This window comes from Psammomys obesus, unplaced genomic scaffold (assembly GCF_907164565.1).
Source record: "Psammomys obesus unplaced genomic scaffold, mPsaObe1.curated_primary_1811, whole genome shotgun sequence".
In the NCBI taxonomy this organism is placed as follows: domain Eukaryota; kingdom Metazoa; phylum Chordata; class Mammalia; order Rodentia; family Muridae; genus Psammomys; species Psammomys obesus.
The window spans coordinates 2,479,547-2,500,638 of NW_026596046.1; the positions used below are offsets into that span (position 1 = coordinate 2,479,547).

The window sequence follows — 21,092 nt, forward strand, 5'->3', positions numbered from 1 at the left end:
AAGGAGACAGTTTTAGATATGGTTAGATATGGTTCTAGGAAACTAAGTCAAGGGCTTCCACAAGCAAGAAGCTGGGGATTTCCATCCTTACCCTTTATACTGAGAATATGAGAGCCTCTGCACCCTGCCCCTTCCTGTGGACAGCTGGCAAGGGAGGAGACAGACAAACATCCAGGGCCCTACCTCCTCCAGCCCTTATAATGCACCCTTCCACATCTGTTCCTGCCTGGTGCTCAGTCAGAGAGTCAGCAAGTTTGTGGAATGGAATCTGAATCCAGACAGTGGCAAGATCGCTAGTTTCCTCCCCAGAAGCCAAACCAAACCCCAGCTCACATGCCAGTGTAGCCAGAAATATCCAGGCAGCCAGGATAACAGACTGTTCACCACTCTTCCTCATCGCACACTCACTGCTGCTGACCACCAAGAGATCCTTTCATCGTTAAAGCCTGGGAGGAACCGTGATTTCCCCTTGTCCTCTGCTCCCAGCGGTGCCTGCCTCCTTTCCTAGGGTTTTGCGTTGCTCCTTTTTTGGCCTGGTCTGAGCTGAGGTCTTCCCCTGTTGTCTAGGATGGCCTCCAAACCCAAACTCAAGTGATCCCCCTGCTTCAGCTTTCCAAGTTGCTGAACCCATATGCGCATGACAGCCTCCACCCTTCACACTGTGGCCCTTGCAGGGCAAAAGAAGTCTCGGTCTGGGCCCAGGCCCAGGTCTGGGCCTTCTCATCAGCAAGAGTCCCTGAGGTCAGCATACACCGAGTTCATATTCTTAGGTGCCTCCAGATGCCTCCATGGTGACTGTGAAGCTCTCTCCAGTGAAAGGATAGCTGTGGAAGGCACTGTTGCTGCCTCCCTCTAGGGAAGAGGAAGAGGAAGTGGCAGAGCTGAGGTGTTTCACCTCAGGGGACAAATTTTTTCCAAAGTCTGGGTTCTGGCCCCAGAACAAGTGCAGATAACTCTTGGCTTCTGTGGCTCTCTAGGTCCTCCCAGAGTCCCTGTGAGTCCTGCCTCTAAAGCCACTGTGTGCCCAGAACTTCACACTCCCCCCTCCCAGTCATCATAGGCCAGGCTAGAGCCCTAGAGAGGATATGGACTCTACAGAGGATAAGCATTTACCAGTAGTGGCTCTGCCATCACCCAGAGGAGACACTGCAGAGATGCTTGTACATAGCTGGCATCAAGGATAGCCCAAAGCCAGAGTACAGTGTCCCTGTGTATGGCCTTCCCCACTGCAGTCACTCCCCAGTGCTATGGGTAGGACTTCAGCAGCTTCAGACACGGCAGCAAAATTAACACAGATATCTTCTTCCTCCACACATAGATTCACTGTGGCTTTGGACCTTAGTAACAGGCATATGGTTAATTTTTTTTTCTTTCCTTGTTAAGTTGAAAACTTTCCCTTTTCTGCTTCAAGGAAGTACTTCCTAGATTCTCCTTGCTGGCCTCAGTTCCATCATTGCTGCTTTGTACTTACAAGTCCTTCGATAAGGGAAGGTGAGCACAGGCACAGAGATCCCTGATAGTCAGGCTGACAGCCCAGGCAGCTACTGACAGCAGACAGCTAAAGACAGAATCTACTATGTGAGCTTGCTGCACAAAAAGATGGGTCACATGCATGAGAGGTGTTTCTTTGCACAATTCAGAGAAGTGCATAATTGCAACTTGTGAATTGTTTATTTCTGGAATTTTCTGTGTAATATTTTAAAACATGTTCGGCTATAATGAGACTGCAGAAGCTTCAGATGAAGGAGTTCCTGCCTCACTAGTCTATCCCCTGTGCCACCCACACCCTGTCCTGGGAGAGCAGCTGCTGATCTATGCAGAACTGGTAGAAGGGCCTCTGTTCTCTGTCCCACACATTACCTGAGATCCTATATCTTGTGATGCAGGGACAAGAGTCAGTCCCATGAACACATACCAAGCACCAGATCTCAGCATCCCTCCTTATACTTCTCTGTACTTTATAGGGGAAGAAACCCCAGCAAGCCATGGTTCAAGGAAGACAGGTGACAAGCATTCAGTATAATAGCCCAGAGGGAAGAGCAGGTAGACAAAGATGGAATGATTGGAACTGGCCTTGGCAGTCAGTCATGATGCAGAGGTAGGCGCTACGCAGGGACAAAAGCAGCAGGGACAGAGATGATCATCTGCTGTGGAATGCTACTGACCTAGCAGAGAAGGCCAGTGGTTGCAGGACAGTGCAGCGGCCCTCACAGCAAGCCTGGCACCAACCAACCACAGGAGACAAAGGCCAGCTCATGGTAACCTACACTGCAAGTGTTTGTACCTATAATGCCAAACATGCAGTCCTCCACCTGGGGCTTCCAGAGTGCCCAAGGACAAGTTTCTAGGTCCTCCTTGTCTAAGCATGTGGTTAGGTCTAGGGAAGGAAGCAGGGACACAGATCCAGGATCATAGAGTCTTACCAGACAGCAAGATGCTGCCATAGGGACCTGTGTGTTGTCAGAGAAGGCGTGCACAATGGGCAAGCAGGGACAGTGATAACGGTCTGGAGGGTCCCAGGCCCCTCGAGGATGACCGAAGGCTGAGGATTTCCTCATCACGTGGCAAGATGCTCTGGGCTGCTAGGTCCTGTGGGGACTAATCCCTGTCAGGAGCATAGGTCAGCTTCTCCGTCCCTGTGAAGTGGAGAGGTGGATGACTCTCCAGAGGACTGGTGTTTATTGTACGGGGATTATAGGGTAAGCAGTGTTTTCCTGAAGTTCAGATATTAACATCTTCAACATCTGTTGAAGTGTATCAGAATGTAACTGTATATATACAGCTCTTCAAAGAGATTAAGATTTGAGTGGCCCCTTATCCAGTACACCTCCGTAAAGAGAGAAAAGTGCTGGTGTCATGACACATGCCTATAAAAAGAGAAAGAGGAGGGATTTCCGGGGTTCACAAGACTATGTGAAGACACAGAGGGAGTAGCCATTCCCATGGGGAGAAGGTCAGAAGAAAGTACCCCTGATGAAGATTAGATCTCAGAATGTGAAAAGATACACGCTGCTATCTGAGTCCAAGGCTGTGGTGTCACTATAGTGGCCATGGACTTTAATGAGACCAGTTCCTCAAGCATAAGAATAGTTGAGTTAAAAAAAAAAAAAAAAAAAGAATGGTTGAGTTCAACCAAAAATTCAAAAAACTATAAAGCCACCAACTACCTCCTGACCTTCTTTCTCTAAAGATCTTGACCTACAGTGGTCCTGGTGCCTCTGGAGGGTCCATTCTCACAGAGGGTGGATGCCAGCTCCAGTCCTCCCATCCCCTGGTGAGATTTTAAGGACTATGAGTGGCTTCTGCAAGAGCTTCCAAGGAAGCCAGGAGGAACTGCGTGCTTTGAATGGGAATTCCCCCAGTGGCTCATATGTTTGAGTACTCAGTCCTCAGTTGGTAGAGCTCTTTGCAGAGGATTCAGAGGTGTGGGTTTGTTGTAGAAGGTGTGTCACTGGGGTTAGGCTTTGAGGTTTCAGAAGACCGGTGTGATTCCCAGTGCTCTGGATCAGTCTCACAGCCGTGGATCAAGATGTACCCTCTCAGCTGTCCCTTTGCATCATGGACCCTAACACTCTGAGATCACCCACTTTCTTTTCTAAGTTGCATTGGTCATGGTGTTTTATCAATGGGACAGAAAAGTAACTAAGATAGGCACCTCCCAGTGAGAACCAGTCAGAGCTCCGAGGTCACTGAAGCTTCCCATTCCAATCTTAACGTAATAGAGGGCTGCCGCAGAGGAAGATGCGCTATCTGAAGCTCTGCTCACTGAGCTGCCCCTGCCAGCACAAGACCTATGTAGGAAGAGATAGAGCTGTTCATAAACAGCTTCCGTCATCAGCTCACCCAGCACCCAGTCGCACTGCAGGGCAGACTCACATGGGTCACTGGCCAGCCAGCAGCACCACTGAGCATAAATGCAGGGCTCCTCCCTCCTGCTTATGGCTTCTTCAACACCCATCTCAATTTGACTTGATAAGTATGATATGGCTACAATAAATGCCTCGAGAGCCTTCATAATAGAAATGGGGAAAGCACTCACTTCCCGAGACCGTGTCATTGTGGTGGTTCTTGGGCCTCAGGAGAAGGCCAAGGGGGAGAATGTGCCTGGCATTCTCTGCCATCCTCATGTCTCTTGCCATGCTCACCCCACTGGGACTGAAGACTCAAGGCAGGTAGGACCCTGAGTATGTCTCAGGGAGCCCAAGTCATCTCAGGCAGAGGCGGAAGCGTAGGAGGGCCGCTGCAACTCCTCATCCCTCCTTGATAGAAACTCTCGTCGCCCATGTAGTGAGGTTTTATATTGATTTTTAGTATATGTGGAGGTTCTTCATTGCTCCAGTGCAGTTCAGTCAGGGTGGACTGACACTCAGCACCTCTAGATGAGCAATGGCCACCCAGCAAACCCTGAGTATAAAAGACTTGAAGCCATGTGCCACCTGGCGGGTTGGTGGGTGAGGTAGTTGTCTGTTAGGGTTTCATTGCTATGAAGAGACACCATGACCACGGCAACTCTTTAAAAGGAAAACATTTCACTGAGGCTGGCTTACAGGTTAGAGGTTTAGTCCATTATCATCATGGCAGGAAGAGTGGTGGCACACAGACAGTCGTACTAAAGAGGTAGCTGAGAGTTCTAGGTCTGCAGGCAGCAGGAAAAGAGCTGTGGGCCACTAGGCCTACTTTGACCTTCTGAAACCTCACAGCCCACCCTCAGTGATACTCTTCCTTCAAAAAAGTCATACTGACTCCAACAAGGCCATGCTTCTTAATACTGCCCCTCCCTATGGACTTATGGGGTCCATTCTATTCAAACCACCACAATAGTACTGTACAGCTCCCTGAGGGGAGCCCAGCAGCTTTACAGGTAGAAATGTGTCCTTCTGGCCAAGCCTTCATAGGAAAGGTCCCTTGAGTCTTGTGGACATGGGTCTGGGAGGTTAAAGATGAAGGGGGTGGGCCCTCCAGAAATTAAGAGCCATTTCACACTCACGGAGTACTAAGAGGCCTTTTAAAAGGAGGAACTTCTGGCTATCCAGAGGTTTCTGACTTGATTCACCGAAGTAACTTCCTTGGCCAGTGTATGTTGTATTCTGATGGTCTGTTACCAACTTGACGTGTGTGTTTCCTGGGGCCCCAGTCACCACCTACTCCTGCCACCTGTTAGAGCTGAAGGCAGTTTTTAAAAGTGATACTTGGTAGATTCTCAAAGACCCAAGCCCCTAAGTCACTCTATGATAGAAGCCACTAAATGTAGTAACAACAGGGACACTCCAGGAGCCTCAAAACGGAACACAATGTGTTCTAGGCTATAAGTAGAGGCCCCGTCTCCCTCTCCCTCCCCTCCTCCTTTCCCTTAGCTGTGTGACTACATGCATCCAAGCTCCTGGTGCTTAACAGCAGCTTTTCTTTGCCTCTTCATCCAAGGGCCTCTCCTGTGCTTAGTCCTCTGAAAGAGCCCTCTGCTCACTTCCAGCTGCTGCTGCCACCTCCAACCATCTCCACACTCAGGAATTCCCCTGAATCCCCCAGGTGAGGCATGTGACAGAGAAGAAAGAAGACATGAGGCAAAAATTGTAGCCGGTAGCATATGTCAGCTGTAGCCAGGCCAAATGGAAAAGCCTTTGCCAGTTCTTTAAGGGCCTTTTAAGTAGAACACACACATTTTCTTAATAGCTCACACAAATGATGGCCACCTACTTTCTCCAAGGGAGTATATGTTGGTCCTTTGTTCTCATGATTCTTTATTCCCTAGTTTTTCAGCAGGCTACAGGAAGGCTGCTGTATGTCCCCACAGGCAAAGCTCCAATGGGGCTCCCTGTCACCTCTCTCAGAGCCTAGTATAGTGTGTTTCATTCTGGCTTCAGAGCAAATGATTGAGTTATGAAAACACATATCAGCTGACAAGTGAAACAAAGGGGCCATGCAGTTTGCTGAACACAGGACTCAGAAAGAACTTTGGAAATAATCACCAGCTGGCCCAACTCAAAGTGCTTCAACTCAAAGTTTTAAACTTTACAATGAAGAGACACAGTTAGAAAAATACCAGGCATTTTGAGTTTGGTTTTTTCTTGGCCTAAAATGCACAGTGTGCCTCTCTCATGATACAGGTGGAGACAGCCAGCATAGCTCTGCATCAGCCCTGCAACTGGGAAGAACTCTGCCTGCCCCTTGTAGTATACTGTGTTGCAAAGCTGTCTTAGTTATGCTTTTATTGCTATAAAGAGACACCATGACCTCGGCAACTGTTATAAACAAAACATTTCATTGGGGCTGGCTTACAGGTTCAGGAGTTTAGTCCATCATGGCAGGAGGCATAATGATACACAGGCAGACATGGTGCTGGAGAAGGAGCTGAGAACTTTCCATCTGGATCTGCAGGCAGCAGAATAAGAGAGAGACACTGGGCCTGGCTTGAGCACTTGAAACCTTAAAGCCCACCCCTAGTGACACACTTCCTCCAGCAAGGCCACACCAACTAATAATGCCACTCTCTATTATAGTTCCATAATCCCCTTCAAGGACACATGCTCAGTGGCCAAAGATCTAAGCCCGATCATCGCCAACAGGCCCAGCTCACAATGCTTAAACTCAGACTTTTCAACTGCAACATAGAAGAGACACATTTGAAACCATACTTGGGATTTTGAGTTTTGATTCAAATAGGCCCACCTCCCTCAAGCTCTACCCTCTCCCTCAAAATCCACCTCCTCCTGCAGCACAACCAGGGAGTTCAAGCCTTCAACACCCCAGGGGCCATATCCTAGTTTAGTTTTTTGTTTTGTTTGTTTTGGGGGGTTTTGTTTTGTTTTGTTTTGTTTTGTTTTGGTATTTTGAGGCAGGGTTTCTCTGTGTAGCCTTGGCTGTCCTGGACTCACTTGTAGACCAGGCTGACCTCGAACTCACAGAGATCCTCCTGCCTCTGCCTCCCAGAGTTCTAGATTAAAGGCGTGCACCACCTAGTTTAGATTTTGGTTGCTGTCATAAATACCAAGGCCAAAAGTAAGCAATTCAGGGGAGGGGTTATCCCATTATTCATCTTTCAACTCTACTTCACAGAAGGAAGTTAGGACAAAACTCAGGGCAGGAACCTGGAGGCGGGACTGAAGCAAAGACAATGGAGGAACGCTGCTTACTTGCTTGCTCCCCATGACCTGCTCAGCTTGCTTTTCTTACACCATCCAAGAGCACCTGCCAGGAACACCACCTATGGGTTGGGCCCGCCCACATAAATCACAATCAAGACAATGCCTGATAGGGGCATTTTCTCGACTGAGGTTTCCTCTTCACAGATTGTCCTAGCCTGCATCAAGGTTGAAAAGCAAGGGACACAGAGAGAGAGAGCAACCAGCAAGAAATTATCCTTTTTCAATTTGACACAAAAAATATATCACTATCAAACCATAGTTTCTCCTTTCCTGTTTGTCCCCAAAATTGTGTTATTAATGTAAAATATAATATAACTTTAAAAATCCTACCATCCTTAAAAAATTCACACACTTTAAAAGTCCAAGTTTTCTTTTACAATATCCAAAGTCTCTCAACAGTGGGCTCCTATAAAATAAAAAATAAGTCACTTACTTTCTTATTCCAAGACAGAGGGAAGAACCAGAGCACAGTCACAATCAAATCAAAGCAAAACTAAATTCCAACAATGTTAACAAACAAACAAAAACGCCCAGTAGCCAAAATCCGGGATTCACTAGCAATCATTCATCTGAGCTCCAAAATGCTTGGGCAGCTCCACTTGTCCACTCTGCCGTCCACAGTTCACGCAGCTTGTCTCATATGCACAGGCCAGCTCCATTCCACAACTGCTGCTATCTTTGGTGGTCACACCACAGTCCTGGCATCTGTACTATGCTGCCGTCTCCATTGCAATTGCTCTGTATCTTCACCCAAGGCCTCTACTGGCCCCTCTTTGGAGACTCTGACCTGGACACATGGTGCCAAGCCATGGCTGTTTTCCATGACCCCTTCAATTCTGAAGCTATTATGTCACCAAAATCAGTAACATGGGAGACTCTTACACATTACCAAATTCAGCTTCCAGCTTGAGATGCAACCCTGGCCAAGTCTTGGCCACAGCTTCTGTGTGCTGACCCTGAAAAAAAAATACTTCCAGAAGATTCCACCTTAATGATGCTGGTGTCTTATTAATCACAGCTGGTTTTTCAGCCTCAACTAAATGGCATCATTCCCAGTAAAGCAAAAGATTTATTTCAGTGCTCTGGTCTCTGGTTAATCATAACTAATTCTTAATCCACAGCTGGCCAAAAACTATATATTCTTAGTTCAAATATATCGTATGACTGGCCTTCATAGAGTCCGTGCTTCCCACAGAAGCTTCACAAGCCAGGTCCCCATCATCTGCATCTCTTTCTCAACATTCTCACCTTCCAAACTGCCATATAAGTACCCATTAATTTCTGAGTAGACAATAGATTATCCAGTCCAAAGTTCCAAACAGCTCTAGAATTTCCCCTGGGACAGCATGGTCAAGTCTGCCACAGCAATACCCCATGAACCTGATATCAGTTTCTATCCTACTTTGCTTTCTACTGCTGTGAAAAAGATGACAAAACCAAATGGTAGAAGAAAGGTTTTTTTGTTTATTTGGGTTTTTATTTTGCTTTGTTTTACTGTTGCTGTTGTTGTTTGTTTGCTTGCTTGTTTTGACCTACACATCATGGTAACAGTGCATCATTAGGGAACTAGCAGAACTCAATCAAAGCAGGAGCCTGGAGGCAGAAACTGAAACACAGAGCATGGAGGAATGCTGCTTACTGGCTTGCTCTCCATAGCTTTCTCAGCTCGCTTTCTTATACCACATAGGAACACCTGCCAGGGGCATCATCGTCTGTGGACTGGGCCTTCCAGTCCTCCCACATCAATTAGTAACCAAGACTATGTCCCCCACACAAGCTTGTCTACAGGCCAATCTGATGGGGCATTCTCTAAACTGAGAAACCTTTTCCCAGCTTGAGCCAAGTTGACAAAAAGCCAACAAACGTAGACCACTTATCCAAATAGCACTGATGTCCGATAAGCTAATGTGCAACATATGGACACTCAGACCCTATGTGGCATTGGCATATCAGAGTGCCTTCATCACAGATGGACGGTTACATGGGTCCCAAACAGAGTTTGCATTTGATGGCAAGATTTCCCTAAATACCCAGCCAGTCCCAGCAGAGTGCCCAAGAAGACACGTGCAGCCTTACCCTGTCTCACAGCACTGGGTGCAGAGGATGCAGGCATTCTCTGTCCCCACACGTTGGCTCTGGGCTAGGATAGCACGTTCCTCCACACAGGGCTGGGTACGTAGGCTCTGGTGGATCTCATTTCATGTGCTTTCCATGCACAGGTTAGGTTCTAAGTTCTTTCCAAGGGTGACTTCTTAGCCTTCCACCCCCAATTTACAGAGGAGGAAGGTGAGGAAGGAGAGCCCATCTCCAGGGAATGGCCACAGTCACACAGCATTATAGTGGCAGATGAGGAGAGTGGGGAGACTTGGCCTTCAAAGGCAGTTATCCTGTAAATGAGCGGTGTGCAAGCGCTAGAGAGGGGCCTTAAGAGGTGGTGTCTCAGGTCAGCACTTGCATGGAGTCACACAGCACTCTGACATGGTGAGGTAGGAGTCTTCAATGATAGAGATGGGATCAGGGCCACATTACCTCACAAGGGCTACTGTGGGGGCAGTAGGTGAGGTGATTGCTACCCTCGACAGCCCTCCTGAATGCAAACAGCTGGGAAACACAGAAGTCAAGACACCCTGGAGTGTCCTGATGCCCTTCCCTGGGGGGGTCAGGTCAGAGACTGGGAGAGGAGCTAAGGTCAGCAAGGGGCAGCTTCAGACTCTGGGAGGAGGCCGGCAGATGGTCAGGTTTACGATTTGTTTATTGCAACAGAAAGTCAACACAACCTGAGAAGAGCTTCACCAAGAGCAGCTGGTGACCGTGTCTCTTAGACACAACACACACTTATAAAAATGAGGCATCCAGAGTTCTGGGGGAGCCAGTAAGTGCAGAACAGCTTGTCAGCTACATGTCATGTGGAACCTGCAGGAAGAACAAACATTAATCCGTATTTTAGTATTCCCCAGGCCAAATAAATTAGAACTTTTTTTTTTTCAATACTGGGACCCAACCCAGGGACTAATGTTCTACTACTGAGTCACAACTCCAACCCTGACCTCATGCTGTTACTCCCAGTACAGTTAACAGTAAGTTGTGCTTTTTCCTACATGGTGGCTGCCAACCATCAAAAACAATCTCTTTCCCACTAGATACCTGTCCTCACATATGAGAGTTATTAAACATTCGCTTAAATAAAAATGTATAATATAGTTTTGTCAGTGCAGTGTTCTAAACCAAAGTGATATTTACTCAGATTCTTTTTTATTTTAATCATATACCAATCAGACTGGCCTGCGTGGGTATAGTAATGCAGCAAATACATAAGAGAAGTTTTGTGAGACAACAGTCTGTGATGGCAAAGAGGCTTGAGAAGCCAGGACGTTCCCTGCAGTGTCCCTGAACTTAGTGTGTCTTCAGCACCGTTCTTAGTCTTCCAGGTGCCACGGAGAGTCTCGGGAGAGGCAGTGCGCTGCTGGGCCTCACAGGACCACTCTCCTCTGCCGTTCCTCCTTAGAGCCCACAGCATGCACACTGTGCATGCACAAAGTCTGCAAGGCACACCAGCACCACTTCCTGCGTGGCTTGACATCTAGACTTGACCAGGAGTGGCAAGGAAAGGCAGACCCGTAAGAAATGATAGACATGTATACAAAAATTGCTGGGTGTGTGCGCTTTGATGAAGCCATGCCAGCCACACTACAAATGGAACCTCGGTGTGATTGTTACATACGGCATGGGTTGGAGGAGTCAGCTAGTCTTCGTAGGAGGTGTCTCCATAGGAGGCCACCAGTCTCGGACTAAAAGGGGAAGAGGAAGCTGCAGTTGCTAGTTTTTGCATATACTAGTCAAGTTGTTCATAAACATTAGTACTTGCACACACTGACCAATCATTTGTAAAGGTTGCCATTCTGGGTCTGGCACAAGATGCTTTTGCTAATTTCCCACATGTCTGAGGCATTGGTCCTTGACTTGGCTGTGCCTGGTCATTAACAACTTCGATCTTTATACATTTACTCGTAGCTTCCTCACCTCCCCACACTCCACCACCACCTGATGGAGGGAGAGAAGCCAGGGTGAGGGCACCAGGACTTTTAGTTGGTAGCCCAGGCTGTCATGTTTTGGCACACCTGACTCTTGGCCCACAAACTTCACAAAAGAGTCAAGAGAAGCCAGAGTCTATGGATGAACTTATTGCTGCAGGGTTCTATGTTGGGTTGCATGCATGGAGCAAGCCACTGGGAGACACTGAGTCTACCTGCAACTTGACCTTGGATTTCTAGCCTCCAGGACCGAAAGAGAAAAACTTTCAGTTGCTTATAGGCCACCTAGTCTGCGGTGTTCTGTCACAACAGCTTGAGTGAGTGGCACTGGAAACCATTCAGAAATGAAAAGACCTGCACTGCTGGCAGTGCCCTCAGGTGAAAGAAGCAGGCAGCCCTAAGGACAGTCCCGAGCTCCTGGCTCATGTAAAAGTAGGTGGCGTGACTTGTACCCACATAGGGTGTCCTTGGTGTGTGCCTCAGTTAAATGATGCTGGCTAAATGTTCTATGCACCAGACACCTATGACAGAAACCATGGTCTTCAGAGAGAAACAGCATGGACTCTTCAGGAAGCCTGGTGAGGGATCTGGGTGCCTACACCTGCTGTGTAGCTTGGGAGAGGATGCGCAGGGCTTGAAGGAGAGGCTGGCCTCTGGCCACACTCCTATTTCCCTACCTTTCTAAGCCCACAGCCAGTTCACTCCACATAGCTGACAGCTGCTGGCATCTCTCCAGGCTCACGCTGTGCTTCTGGGCCAGTGGGACTTAGGGTAGAGCACAAGCCAATGGATGGGCAGACATTCTGTCAGTAACTAAGACAAGGGTGGCCAAGTGGCGAGTAAAAATGTTTGCCCTTTCTCCTTTCATGTTTGTCAGCACAGTGGAACACCCCCGTCCCTAGATCACTTTCTGTTGTTCCATTACATACACTCAGCTATAGTCTGAAAATATTAAATGGAAAATTCCAGAAATCCACAGTGACGCCACATTCACACTGCTTTTATTTCAGTATATTTTATGCTGTTGTATTTCATTAGCTACTGCTGTGAATTTCTTACTGTGACTAATTTACAAGTTAAACTCCATCACTGGTATGTTCACATAGGAAAAAATACAGTATGTGAGAGGGTGAGCGCCATTGTTCAGACACTCACTGGGCCTATGAGATGTAGGTAAGGTGGCTAGTGCATTTGCTGTGTGCTCCTGGAAACAACTTACTTAAAAGTTTGCATGTCTGTCTGTCTGGAGAACTGGCCCCTTTGCTGTTATGTAATGGTCCTTTGTAACCGTTTTTCTGAACTCTTCTTTGTCTGGTGTTTGGTGGTTCTCCCTAGTATTGGAGAGTGTCTTTGAAACTCTCTTTAGATTCATAATGGAATTACTGTAGATAGAGCAGGCTTAAGATATGCTTTGCTTTAATCCCAGTCTAACAATGTTATCTTTTGGCAGTGTTGAGTGTTTGCATTTAATTATATGAATATATAATATTCTTCACTAGTCTTTTCCCCTTGCTCCATCTGTTCATTGGTTTTGGTTTTTTTGTTTGTTTGTTTTTGTTTTTTCTGTCATCCTGTTTCGGACTAATTGTGGTAGTTTGTGACTATTTGCCTAGGTTATTTACCTACCAATATTCAGTTATTAGCAATTTACCCAGGGTGTACAAATAGAATCTCTAAAGAAATTCTATTTTCAAGTGATAGTTTCTACTTCCTGGGTTGTGGAAAATGGTACCCCAGAATCCTCTCACTCTCTGCACTACCTTACTCTCCCTCACGGTGGACAAAATACGGCACTGCTCTCTTGGCTGCAGAAATTTGGCTATCTCAGAATTACTAAAAGGAAGAAAAAGGAGAACCTTATCTTCACCTTCATTTATCACCCTGCCATTACTCTAGATAAATTCAAGCCATCAGTGTTGTTACTTTCCTTCTTCTTGTGAGATTCTGATACTCCTCAGTGCAGATCAGCAAGCAGTGAATTGGCTTTTGGGGGTTTGAGAAGGCTTTTGGATCACCTTTATGTCTCAGAGCTCTTTGCTAGAGCCATAATTAGCAGTTTTTCTTTCATCCCTCTAAAGATACAACCCGTTTGCTTTATCTGTTTACCGTTGGACGGCATGCTCAATTCTTATCCTCTTTTCTCTGTATCTACCTTGTCTTTCTTTTTTGTCTTGCTTCTGGGGTTTAATATGCTGTGGGGACGGAGTGATTATGTTGTGGCAGTGCTGCTGTAATTTTCCCTAGTGCTGTTCTATGGCTTTCCTGGTCTGTGGTGGGTTTGCTTGTTTTGTATGTGATTTAGTATTTTCTCTGCCTCCTCTATCATCTCTCCGAAGTGACACTGACACAGATTGTAAGTTGGCTGTCACTGACGTATAGCTCCTGGGTGTTCTGCCTCCTACCCAACCTTTCCTCTTTTTGTTGCAGCTTAGCTGATTCAGACTGGTCCATCTTGATGTTCACAGATCCTTTACTTGGCTGTGAATCTTTCAAAGGTGTTCTTCTCGTCCGTTGTAGTTTGTTGTAAGCTTTTTTTGTCTGTTGTTAGTTTTATTTCTAGCTTTGATAGAAAATTTCTTCTCTCTAAAATAAGGTATCAAAACCTACCTGGTGTCCATATTTTCTCTCTGTCTACAACATGAATCAGTTATCTTACATTCAATCCCCAATAGTTGCAAAACCTTGGTTGTGTCTAAGTTGATGCCAAGACCCACTGGGAGGGTCTTGGGATGCAGATAAAGGGGAGTTGCTTTAAAACTGAGACAACATGAAAAGCATACTTCTATGTTGTGCTTCTGTGTCTTTATGGAGAATTAGGCCCTCTATCATTGTCTCTAGCATCATAATGACTTTCATGAAGCAGGTAAGGTGAAAGATAACAGAGTGGTATCTTAAAGACTGGGGGGGGGGGGAACTGCAGTCTCAAATTCTACGTCTAGTAAAATAGCTCCACGACATGCAGGAGACATAAAATCTTTCTCAAACAGAAGAGAACAACTTCATGCCTGCACACCTGTGTTAGAGTCTTGTCAACATATTCATGTGTTCATGACTTTTCTTCTTCCTCATAGGTTTATGTTGTTCTTGCTGTTACTTTATGTTTCCTGAAAGTCATCTTCTAAGACAGGAAAGACTGAGGAAATCACTTCATTCCTGGAAACAGGCACCCCCCCCCTTTTTTTAGAGTGCATGTTGAAATCTGTCAGGACACAGATATGTGTGTCTGTGGTCACACCCCCCTGACAGACAGAGACACAGTGCTTGAATGAGATACCTGCTTAAGCATGGTGACATAGAACACTGTCCTAAGAGTACCCTGTATCTGTTGACCTCAGCTCTGCAGAGAACACTTTCAGGGAATTTCAGCCCATCTTAGGTGGGGGTGGGAGAGGTGGAGGGTGCACCCAGGTATTTGTGCTTATGGAAACCAAAGGTCAGTATTATATCTTCCTCAGTCACTCTGTACCTTGTGTTTTGAGACATGGTCTATTGCCGAATGTGGAGCTTTCTGATTTACCTCAGTTGGCTGTCCAGCAGGCCCTGGGTCCTCCTGTCTCCATGTCTCCAGCCCTGGGATTACAGACATAGACTTTTGCACCCAGCCTTTAATAGGTTTGAACATAATGTTTGCAAGGAAGCTTACCAACTGAGTCATTCGTTCCTCCAGCCCCTCACCCGTTCTTTTTGTGAACACCATGCTCAGTTCTGCAGACAGGAGCCTATCAGAGCTGGTGGGTTTCCCTTTTCTCTTCCTGGAGGAAGGGTCTATATAACGTCACTGGCTTGCATTCTTCTTTCCTGAGTATAAAACTTTTAGCTCAGTTCTTCCTATGGGGTCTGAGTCAGCCCCTCCTAGGTGTCTCCATCTTGCTTCTGAGGCATCTTTCTTTCCTTAGAACTTGAGGCACTGAGACTGGCCGAGCCATCAGTTCAGGGGCAGGCTGAAAGATAAGCTGAGAATTTGCAGCTTTATTACTGTAATGGCAAACATCTTAAGTAGAAATGCCCATTTGTGTTTTATAAAATGAATGTTCTAAATCCTCAAGGGCTAGTTGGAGATACTATCAGTAGACTTGCAGGCTAAAAGTAAGAGAGAGCTCTTTCCAAAGCAAACCAAAGAGTAAATGCTCTGACGTGTTTTGAAAGCTTTTGCTATTACTGACATTTGCCACCAGAGGGCGCCTTGCCACGCCGTCATTTGTTTGCCTTGGTGAAGTAGACGGAGAATTTTCTGTGTAACAATGGGGCAGACATGAAGTGTAATTGATGCCCATGGGGAGGACCCATTTTTGAGTTGCCCCCCCCCGCTTACCTTCTCTCAGCCCTCAAACAGGCAGCATCACACACTTTAGATATCAGGAATGAGCCACATGTCTCCAGTCCCTCACCCCAAGACAGACTGTCAGGCTCTTTCTAGGTAGCCAGCACTAGAATCTTCAGTTGTGTGCCAATTGTCTTCTCAGACTGGACAGGCCAGGAACCCAGTCCAGCCCATCTGCTGAGGGTATACTATAACAAGAAGGTCAGAAAAGTCGGATGTCCCAGTTTAGGTAAGAGGCATAGATTTTTGCACCCAGCCTTTAATAGGTTTGAACATAATGTTTGCAAGGGAGCTTACCAACTGAGTCACACGTTCCTCCAGCCCCTCGCCCGTTCTTTTTGTGAACACCATGCTCAGTTCTGCAGACAGGAGCCTATCAGAGTTGGTGGGTTTCCCTTTTCTCTTCCTGGAGGAACAAAACCAAACCACAGTGGCTAACAACATACAGGCTGGGCTCCCAAGTAAACACAGCCGTTAACAGGGGATTAGCAGATGACTTTTCCCCAGAATTTAACACATTACTTCACTCACAGCCTATGCACCCAGCTATGCAAACCACCCCCACCCGGCCCCATACTAAGATAATGCAAAGTGTAGTAACAGCGGAAATGTTCTTCCAACCAGCTCTGCCCCATAAAGGGGTAGACTGCCAAAGCCAGAACACCCAGATTATACCCACAGGAGCTGCTCTCCTGGTAGGTTATTGTTGTCCAAAACACCTTGATTTCAAGATCCACAGGGAAGCATATTTACAATGTTGTCCTCCGCCCTGATTGGACCCTTGTATTGGGCCTCTGCATACAGTACAGAGCCCTAGGAGACCTCGCTGCCTAGTGAGTCTTGGAACCAGTGTGGGTAAGGATCACCTCTGCTGCCCCCAGGCACTGGTGGGAAGCCAGGCTAAGGCCTCAACGTTTGCATGATGGCAAAAAGGACAGGCTTCTGGCCATCGCCCTAGGAAGACCAGTTCCTGAGCTCAGCCCTGAGAAGGGAGGCTACATCAAAGCAGAAGCTGAAATGACCCTGCCCCCTCCCCCTTCAGACCATGCCTGCACTGCTCCATCCCTGGCCACACTCAAGTAAAACCCCTGAGCTGGCTGATAATCAGCAAAACTGCCTTTCATCTGTTTAAGAGAGATGGGAAGAGGAAGGGAGCAGTTTGCGCCCACAATTCCTTTAGAAACACTAGAGGGCAGCATTGAGTCGTATCCAATTTCTCAAAGTTTGCAGGATTGGCTCCTCGGTTTTGTGTTTTGTTTGCCTTTTTGTTCTTGCCATGGCACTGCTAGCATGAATCATGGTCTGTGGCAAGCAAAGGAACAAAGCAGCTTCCAGAGGCCCTGGGCTGAGTTTCTCTGCTGGTGATACTCTAGAGGGGTGGGGCATACAAAATGGAGTGGCACAAGGAGACCTGTACTTAATTGAAAGGTGGAAATTTGGAAACCATCTCCCCACTTCTTCCTGGCAACAGCCTTAGGAGAGCGAAGACAGGTGTGACATTGAAGATTCCATTTATTGGGTAGCCGGGCCCCCTCAGGAACTCTTGTCAGATCTCAGCACACCTGTAGATACCCACCCCCACCCCACCCACTCTGATCTCTAAAGCTGCTGTGCTTCTGTCCAGATGCTTGGTGGTGAATGAATTCTGCTGAGGAACAGCAGGCCAGACCCCCACCCAATCACCACCCCACAGAAGGCTCCCTCCCCACTCCCCTTTTAAAGGGACTTTAGACCAGCACGGCTTGGCTGCCTTTCCCACATGTCACCAGATGCTTCGTGTGTGACAGCCTGCTTCTGTGCCCTGGGAGCAGGGTCAGGGGGTCTGCAGCCCCCACCCCACACCAACTCCACCCCCCAGGCTTTCTGCAGTAGAGCTCAGCACATGCCTCTCCTGACTGACAAACTCTGCCCTTCCCTGAGAGGAAATGGAGACAAGGAGCAGGCCACTCCAAAGCGGCCTCCCCCAGTACGCCTCCCGGCCTGGGGGCAGAGGCAGCCATAGCCTCTTCGCATCCTGACACGCAGAGGGAAGTCTGCCCTCTAACACAAAGACACCCAGCCAGTCCACCTGCTTGCTCTTCATCTACATAATGGGACAGATTTTGAAACCTTATGGTCTTAACACTCTTGGAATTCAAGTTCTGTGTCTACCTCTATCTCCGTTGGGTTGCCTGTCACCAGGACAGCTAGCCTTGAATTTCTCTCCCAGAGCTCCGAGCTCTGCCGGTGCTCCCGGGCCTCCTGGCGGGCGGGTGGGCTGCCTGCCACGGTGCCTTTCTCCCTTTTGTTTCAGCTGTGATCCCTCTAACGGACTCGGAGCACAAGCTGCTGCCCCTGCACTTTGCGGTGGACCCGGGGAAAGACTGGGAGTGGGGGAAAGACGACAACGACAATGCCCGGCTAGCCCAGTAAGACCTGCCCCCACAGTCCGACCCCACCCCCGCGGGAGAACGGTGGCGGGGCTCCTGTGGGGGGCTGGGGGGCTGGGGAGCAGAGAGGGCTGCGCGTGCAGGCGAGTGAGCGCGTGTCGCCTGTGTTCTTCTGTCAGCCTCATCCTGTCCCTAGAAGCCAAGCTGAACCTTCTACACAGCTACATGAATGTGACGTGGATTCGCATCCCCTCAGAGACCCGGGTGAGCCTTGAGTGCATGGAGCCCCAACCCAGTGCCCCGCAGCAGCCGCTCTGCCGGTGCCGGCCGGACTGTACCGTCCTTCTGACTGTCCCTACACACCAGCGCTAGGCGCCGCCCGGAGGCCCCACCCCCTCCCGTCTCGGGACCCGGCCCCGTCACTATAGCTCCCAGCCCAAACACTTCCTGTTGGTTCCAGTGGGAGCGCGCGCGCGCGCGCGTGTGTGTGTGTGTGTGTGTGTGTGTGTGTGTGTGAGAGAGAGAGAGAGAGAGAGAGAGAGTGAGAGAGAGAGAGAGAGAGAAGAGAAAGACCACACTTCAGTTAAGGTTTTTTCCCCTCCTATTTTGCACAGCAGAAGAGGAATAAACACGCCCACTCGCAAAACAAACCGTAGGCAAGTCATAACACAAAACTATCTCTGCTGAGATCAGAACAAAATGTGCCGCGGCAGAGCGGAATTAATTATAAGTCTGTGTGGATCCTTAGAAAAGCTGGGGAACCGACGGCACAAGTCCTCGGTGTGCCCCCTCCCCTCCCCGAGGCGGAGGTGGCCTCTGGTGGAGCTGGCAGAAAGTGGGAAGCCACCCACCTGTCCCTTCCTGGGAGGGGGGCTTGGGGAAACCCTGCCCTGGAGGAACTACTGGCCTGCCCCTGCTGGCAGAAGGTCAGAGATTCTTTTTAAGTGTGTGGCTGATGTTTTCATAATCTCGGGAGGGAACTCCCAGGGAAAGGATTTGTGAAAATTGCTTGCAAATAATTGGTCCTCCCTGGCATGCGTTTACTTAAACATCCAGCGGGTCTAAGTACTGAAAGAAGAGATCCCGCTGAAAGGTTCCTGCCCTACTGCTCTGATCGCTCACTTCCGTTTCACCTGGACATCATCCGAGTAGGGCGCCCCCACGTGGCTCTGATTCGCTGCGTTCCTGAGGGCAGCAGGGAAAGCCAACTGGTGGCAGAGTCCTGCCTCTTCCGTGCTGGAAGTTGTCACTGAGCCCAGGATGACGCTCTCTAGCACCCACGTGGTATGCAATGGCAGCAGCCCTAGATCCAGAACCAGAACCTTCCAGCTGGGAACATCTCTGCCCTACAGTGAGAGGGGTGCTTGGCCAGGCCTTGGTGACCTCCATCTCAAGTTCAAAGCTCAGCAGACAACCCCACTGCTGAGGGGCACAAAGTCTGAGCTCCTCACTTACTGGGCTCCCTTCCCTGTTTCAGCCTTAGAGCTTGCACCCCTTAGTGTCCCTGGCAAACAACCAACCTATGACCCCCACACTCCTTCAAACCCAAGCGTGGGGAGGGATTTCCCATGAGTCCAGTTCTGCCAGCTAATGCTTCTAGTGACCTAGCCACTGAGGGCCATCCCTCAGGAACCTGCTTGAGTAGAGGACAAAAAGTGAAGAGCAATGGCTTCTCACATCTCTTCTGGAAACCAGAAAGGCCTGTTCAGGCATGTGCTAGTGCCTGACACTCCCAAATGCTGGCACGAGGGATGCTGCCTTCCCAATGACTTTCCTCACCAGGAAGGCTCCTCTTTGGAGGACCTATGGCAACTGCTTACTCACCATGCCCTTTCCCCGAAGCCTTCCCAGGCTCACCACCTGTCCCAGAGATTGGCCTAGCCATAGTCTACATGCTCTTGCCCTCCTCATTGGCTGAACCTTAGGCAGAGTCATCCAGGTTATTCCCCAAGACATTTCTTCATTAGTGTCCTCCCACATCCTCACTGAAAGCATCAGAGACCTGGAACCTGTTTCTAATGGTGCCTGTAGCCTGGCCGGGGAGGGCGGCCAGAGTGTGGAGCTAGTGTTTCTCCATAAAATACACCGAAGCTCTGGAATGCCACACCAGCTGGGTTATGGGCATTCTACCTCTATTCGTCCACTTGGGATTCTAGACTACTAGGTCTCTATGAATTCCTAGAGATGAATCCCTCAAAGGATGGTGCTGAAGGTATGCGGTCCCTCCCAGAGCAGTCTGCCAACATCTGAGTCTGTCTTCCACCCTTGCAACAGATGAGGACTCTGTGGGCTCCTGTTCCATAAACACCTCCATCCTTCTCAGGCAGACATCTCCCAACCCCCAGAGCAGCAGAGAGCTCACAGAGAAACCCCAGTGTCCCAGTCTCGGCTCCACCTGTGTTCTCGTGGGGCATACACGGGGACAGCTCTTCTGTAACCACCTTCCTTCCTGCCGCCCTTCTCCCACAGGCTCCCCTTGCACAGCCAGAGTCTCCAACAGCCTCGGCAGGGGAGGATGTGCAGTCCCTGGCGGAATCGCTGGACTCGGACCGCGATTCTGTGTGCAGCAATTCAAACAGCAATAATGGCAAGAACGGTAAGGACAAGGAGAAGGAGAAACAGCGCAAGGATAAGGACAAGACACGCGCGGACTCCGTGGCCAACAAGCTGGGCAGCTTCAGCAAGACGCTGGGCATCAAGCTGAAGAAAAATATGGGGGGACTTGGCGGCCTGGTGCACGGTAAGATGGGTCGTGCCAACTCCGCCAATGGCAAGAACGGCGACAGCGCCGAGCGCAGCAAGGAGAAAAAGTCCAAGTCGCGAAAGGGCAGCAAAGAGGAATCGGGAGCGTCAGCTAGCACCTCGCCGTCGGAGAAGACGACGCCGTCGCCCACGGACAAGGCGGCGGGCACGTCGCCCAACGACAAGGGCAGCGGGTCCAAAGGCGACGCCTGGAAGTACAGCACGGACGTGAAGCTGAGCCTCAACATCCTGCGCGCCGCCATGCAGGGCGAGCGCAAATTCATCTTCGCCGGCCTGCTGCTCACCAGCCACCGGCATCAGTTCCACGAGGAGATGATCGGCTACTACCTGACCAGCGCGCAGGAGCGCTTCAGCGCGGAGCAGGAACAGCGGCGCCGGGACGCCGCGGCCGCCGCCGCCGCCGCCACCGCCACCGCCATCGCCACGGCCAAGCGGCCGGCGCGCAGGCCCGAGGCCGAGGGTGCGC

General features: G+C 49.1%; 1 protein-coding gene across 1 annotated transcript in view; it reads left to right on the forward strand.

Moving 5' to 3' along the window:
* Otud7a (OTU deubiquitinase 7A) overlaps window positions 1–21,092 on the forward strand; it is a 311,702-nt gene that overhangs the window by 288,204 nt on the left and 2,406 nt on the right. Inside the window, exons 12-14 of the mRNA XM_055623230.1 lie at window positions 17,788–17,902; window positions 18,043–18,127; window positions 20,333–21,079. Of these exons, the coding sequence (XP_055479205.1) occupies window positions 17,788–17,902; window positions 18,043–18,127; window positions 20,333–21,079 (947 nt within the window). The remainder of the gene's footprint in view (window positions 1–17,787; window positions 17,903–18,042; window positions 18,128–20,332; window positions 21,080–21,092) is intronic.